Raw genomic sequence first — 6,167 nt, 5'->3', positions numbered from 1 at the left:
ACAGCCTCTACACTCAGAGCTCGTCTCCTAGAAGGCAGCCGGCTACACACACAATTCTCCCAAATAAGCTCTGGTCTAGAAAAATTTATTGATTTTGTTTTTCCGCTGTACAGCACGGAGACCAAGTTACACATGCATGTATACATACTTTTTCCTCCCACAGCTGTGTTGCGATGTCAGGATCTAGACATAGTTCTCAGTGCTACACAGCAGGCTCTCATGGTTAATCCGTTCCAAGAGCAATCGTTTGCATTCGTTAACCCCAAGCTCCCGATCCCTCCCACTCCCTCACTCTCCCCTCGGGGCAGCCACAAGTCTTTTCTCCAAGTCTATGATTTTCTTTTCTGTAATAAGCTCTTTGCAATCATCCCTGTGGGACTTCGAGGGCACAGGTAACTGGTGCAAATGAACTTGAAGTGTTGGGTTCTGCTTTGGCCTGAGTTCTAGAGCCTCTGTCTCTGACCCAGGATCCTCGTGTCTTTTTCCAGCATCCACTGAATAGACTAGTTTGTAAGTAGGTTAAATCCCTGATCTCTCACAGCTCTTGGCAGAGAGGTAATGCCAGGCAGGAAAGGACTAGCTGGCAGGGGCCACAAAGGCAGCAAGATCAGTGCCTCTGAAATACACACACCGTTTTTAGCTTCCCAGAGTGAGCCACCAAGGCCACAAAGGAGGCCACAGTCACAGTTCCTGCAGGGGGCTGGCCCCTGGGCCCTGAACCCTGGTGGCAGAGTAGGTCATTCCTTTCCCCCTTTAGCCACTGGGAACTTCTGGGGGCAGTCTCCCTCTTGTCCACACTCCACACAACGACACACACACACATACACACACACACACTGAACCTAGGCTCTTGCCCTCGTTACTGCCCAGTTGGTTTTTGCTTCACTTCCACAGAGGAACTAGTATAGGACTGCATATTTTATTACATTTAGAGCTGTATAGCAATCATCACAACCCAATTTTATAGCATTTCCATCCCAAACCCCCAGCCCATGCCCCCACCCCCAACGTGTCTCCTTTGGAAACCATCAGTTTTTCAAAGTCTGTGACTCGGTATCTGTTCTACAAAAAAGCTCATTGTGTCCCTTTTTTAGATTCCACATGTAAGCGATAGCATTTGACGTTGGTGTCTCATTGTCTGACTGACTTCACTTAGCATCATTTCTAGGTCCACCCATGTTGCTGCAAATGCCGATATTTCGTTCCTTTTCATGGCTGAGTAATATTCCATTGTGTATATGTACCACATCTTCTTGATCCATTCCTCTGTCGATGGACATTTAGGTTGTTTCCGTGTCTTGGCTATTGCAAATAGTGCTGCAATGAACATTGGAGTACATGTGTCTTTGCGAGTCGTGGTTTTCTCTGGATAGATGCCCAGGAGTGGGATGACTGGATCAAATGATAATTCTATTTTTAGTTTCCTGAGGCATCTCCATACTGTTTTCCACACTGGTTACACCAATTTACATTCCCACCAACAGTGCAGGAGGGATCCCTTTTCTCCATACCCTCTCCAGCCCTTATTGTTTGTAGACTTTCGGATGATAGGATTGCATTTTTTAAAAGTTTTTGTGCGTTCGAGAGAGAGAGAGAGAGAGAAGGTGTAACACATCCTCCTAGTATCATTGCAAGGATACAGTTCACAGCCTCAAATAAGCAATCGATGAAGTTAACTTATCTCTTCTCCCCTCCATACAACCTCTTAGAGGTCAGTCCTTCTCCCCAGGAGTCTCTTGAGGACCCCTTTCATGTCCTTGTTCCGCAGGCTGTAGATGAGGGGGTTCATCATGGGGGTGAGGACGCCGTAGGTCATGGAAACGACCTTGTCTTGATAGTGGATGGGCTTGTCCTGGGGCCTCATGTACATGGAGATAGCTGTGCCATAGAAGAGGGCCACCACTGTGAGGTGGGAGCCACATGTGGAAAATGCCTTGCCTCAGCCCTCCACGGACCGCAGCCACAGCACTGCCACCAGGATCCTTCCATAGGAGGCCACGATGAAGGTGAGAGGGGCCAGCAGGGTCAGGGCGCTGGTGCCCACCATGAGTGACTTGTAGAAACGCAGGTCAGAGCAGGCAAGCTTGAGCAGGACCAGGAGCTCACACGAGAAGTGGTTGATGACCTGGTGACCACAGAACTCCAAGGGCATGGTCATCACAGGGACCACCGTCAACAAGAAGGCTGCCATCCAGGAGGTCCTGGCCAGCAGGCCACAAAGCCGGGGCCCCATGCGCACAGAGTAGCGCAGGGGGTCACCGATGGCCACAGAGCGATCATAGGCCATGGCAGCCAGCAGGAGACACTCCACGACACCCAGGTACAGTCCCGTGGCCATCTGGGCCAAGCACGGTCCTAGCGAGATGACGGGAAGGGCCACCAAGCATCTGGGGGGGAGAACCTGGGGGACGCTGGATGAGGTGTAACATACGTCCAGGAAGGACAGGTTGCTGAGGAAGAAGTACATGGGCGTGTGGAGCCGGGGATCCCAGCAGATCAGGAGCAGGATGAGGCTGTTCCCAAAAAAAGTGATGAGATAGGACAGGAGAAGCAGGCAGAAGAAGACGGCCTGAGCCCGTGGGTGCTGGGACAGCCCAAGCAGCACGAAGGTCTCCCCTGTGCTGTTCTGGGTGCTCATGCTCCTTCTGAAACCCTAGCTGGGCGGGAGAATAGGATCCTCTTAAGGGGTCATTCAGAAACAGGCAACTTCAGATAAACACAGTTTCACACTTTCAAGGCACCACCGTTCATGGTTTCCTGGGCACGACTGCAAAGGTCACCACTTCCTCACCCCTGCGTTGCCATGTCCTTTGCTGGGCATGGTGCTTAATGTAAGTGGCCATTCAGAACCCTCACCGACTCATCCGATCGTATTACCATTTGTTGATGCATAGGCTGACAGAGTGTCAGACGGATTGAGTCCTTCATTCGCTGCCTCCTGTACGTGCTGGTTAACGGGTTATTTCGTGCATGCATTTAGAGCTGAGTCATTCTATCCCAAGTCCATTTATGGATGGATTCATTCGTTGCGTCTTTAGGAGATTTACTCACGCCTTCAACACACGCTTTTGAGTAGATGATAATTCAGGCCCGACTCCACCCCAGGCAATGGAACATCACTGGTGAGCAAGAAAACAGACCCTGCCCTCAAAGAGGTGATGGACTAAAGAAAAATTTGAAAGGAAACGTGTGGGGGAAGGGATAAATTATGGGTTGGGATTGATGAATGCGCACTACTACATGTAAAATAGATGGTAACAAGGACCTACTGCATAGCACAGGGAACTCTGCTCAATACTGTGTAATAACCTATACGGGGAACCGGGAAAAAAAAATCTGAAACCGAATGGATACATGTGCAGGTATAACTGATTCACTTTGCTGCACACCTGAAACTAACCCAACATTGTATGTCAATTAAATTCCAATAAAACTTTAAAAGAAAGAGCAGCACTCATCACTGTATAGCTATAAATGTAATAAAATTCACTGAGTAATTTTTTTAAAAAAAAAGAGTAGCACGAGGGTGTTAGGTCTGGCTCTCATTTATGCTTTCATCCCGCACTAGCAATGAAAACATTTAAAATCACGTGGAGATTGGGACGCAGGCCTGCCCTCCTCAGATCAGGATTCTCCTTGGCTTACCACGGCCTCTGGGATGCAGAAACATGTGTCGGCTTCCGTTTAGCATCTTCCTAAAGCTGTAGAGCTTTTCCTTCTGGCCTGATTCACCTGCCGATCGGGCTCAGGGGTGTCCATATGGGAATTTAGGAGTCGTCACCTCACCGAACCCTACTTGCTTCCCCTTCCTCCCCAGTGTGGAACAAACAGATGGCTTGCTTTCCTCCTACTATTCTCATTTGTGAATTCCTTAAAAGAACCAAAGTAAAAATATCGGGTTACAAATTAACAGACATAAAGCTGATCTTCTTGGTCTACAGTTTTATGAGTTATAACGCATTTAGATCCCTGTAACCGCAAGCAGAATGGAGAGAGGGCTGGATGAGACATCAGCTGTCACAATAGCCCACCTTTAAATCCCAGCTCTGTCCTTTCGCTGTGTAAACTTGGAAAACTCACTCAGATTCCTGAGTTCATCTGTAAAGTGAATGATTTAAGAATCCTCCTTGGGGAGTTCCCATCATGGTGGAGAGGAAACAAATCTGACTAGTATCCATGAGGACAGGGGTTCAATCCTTGGCCTCGCTCAGTGGGCTTAGGATCCAGCATTGCCATGAGCTGTGGTGTAGGTTGTGGATTCGGCTCCGATCCCACGTTGCTCTGGCTATGGTGTAGGCCAGCAGCTAGAGCTCCAATTCAACCCCTAGCCTGGGAACCTCCACATGCCGCACCTATGGCCCTAAAAAGCAAAGCAAAATACAAACAAACAAAAAGACTTCCTCACAGCAACATTGGGGGGATTATACATAAGCACGGTTAAGAAATAGCAAGCACATGGAGGTCCCATTGTGGCGCAGAGGTGAACAAATCCAACTAGGAACCATGAGGTTTCAGGTTCAATCCCTGCCCTTGCTCAGTGGGTTAAGGATCCGGCATTTCCGTGAGCAGATGCGGCTCGGATCCTGTGGCTCTGGTGTAGGCCTATGGCTACAGCTCCGATTCAGCCCCTAGCCTGGGAACCTCCGTATGCCGCGGGAGTGGCCCAAGAAATGGCAAAAAGACAAAAAAAAACAAAAAAAAAGCATAGAAGCTGGCATATGGTAGGTGCAAAAAGAAGGCAACACTTCATATTATTAATTATCCTCAAAGTTTAATTAATCATGTTTACACTTTTCAGAAATAGAAAAAATACTGCAAAGATAAAAATAAATAAAACTAATTGGCCTTTTTTTTTTGTCTTTTGTTGTTGTTATTGTTGTTGTTGTTGTTGTTGCTATTTCTTGGGCCGCTCCCGTGGCATATGGAGGTTCCCAGGCTAGGGGTCAAATCGGAGCCGTAGCCACCAGCCTACGCCAGAGCCACAGCAATGTGGGATCCAAGCCGCGTCTGCAACCTACACCACAGCTCACAGCAATGCCGGATCGTTAATCCACTGAGCAAGGGCAGGGACCGAACCCGCAACCTCATGGTTCCTAGTCGGATTCGTTAACCACTGCGCCACGACTCGAACTCCTAATTGGCCAATTTTACCACTATGGACACATTCATAATTTACTATAGCTCATTTACACCATACTTCTTGGCATACACAAAAACCTAGAAATACAAACACACAAATGCATACACAGAAGCAAAACAGGAATGTATATTTCATTTAATTTTGAAACTACTTTTCTTCACTTACGAAGCTAGCGCTCACACATTTTCCTACAAATGAATCGGTTTTCCATAATGCTTTCAAATCAAGTTATGTTCCAAGCATTGATAGGTGTAGCATGGTTTACATATTTAATCCCTAATTTTGACATTTTCAGTTATTTACATTTTTAAACTATAATAAACAATTTTTACAATAAAAATTTTTGTCAATTATTATTATACATACATCTTGACATGCTTATAAAATTTTTTCCTTAGGGTAATCATTGAGAAGTGAAATTACATGGCCAGATATTTTAAATAACACTAAGAGAGTTTCCATCATGGCTCAACAATAACGAATCTGACTAGTATCCGTGAGGACACGGGTTGTACCCGTGGCCTCACTCAGTGGGTTAAGGATCCAGTGTTGCCATTAGCTGTGGTGTAGGTTGCAGAGGCAGCTCGAATGTGGCCTGGCTGTGGCTGTGGCTGTGGCGCAGGCCAGCGGCTACAGCTCTGATTCCATCCCCAGCCTGGGAATTTTCACATGCTGTGGGTGCGGCCGTAAAAAAGAAGAAAATAAAATAAAATAAAATAAAATAAAATAAAATAAAATAAAATAAAATAAAATAAAATAAAATAAAATAAAAATACTAAGAACAAAGTGGAGACTTGAAGGACAAAGAAAAGAAAAGAGCAAGCCCTAACTATCATTACTCACCCATTTCTTCGGCAAGTGTTTATTACCCATGAGTCTGCTCTAGGTACAGAGACCTAGTAATAAGTTAAGGTGTCCAAACTCCAAATAATTCCAATCAGTGGTGGTGACAGGATAGAGACAAAGAGCATGTAAATAAAGTAACCCTCAAACCTGCAGGGCAATATCACGGGAACTGAAGGTGAAA

General features: G+C 46.4%; 1 protein-coding gene across 1 annotated transcript; it reads right to left on the bottom strand.

Annotated features, from left to right (window-relative positions):
- Positions 1-1,705: 1,705 nt before the first annotated feature.
- On the bottom strand, positions 1,706-2,638 carry LOC125133290 (olfactory receptor 13H1-like). Its single transcript, XM_047791396.1, is given in 1 exon segment — positions 1,706-2,638. A coding segment is annotated over 1 exon segment (933 nt).
- Between the last annotated feature and the right edge of the window lie 3,529 nt (positions 2,639-6,167).

This window comes from Phacochoerus africanus, chromosome 8, assembly GCF_016906955.1.
Source record: "Phacochoerus africanus isolate WHEZ1 chromosome 8, ROS_Pafr_v1, whole genome shotgun sequence".
In the NCBI taxonomy this organism is placed as follows: Eukaryota; Metazoa; Chordata; class Mammalia; order Artiodactyla; family Suidae; genus Phacochoerus; species Phacochoerus africanus.
Note: the sequence above shows the minus strand (reverse complement) of the source record. Positions and strands in the feature narration are given on the sequence as shown.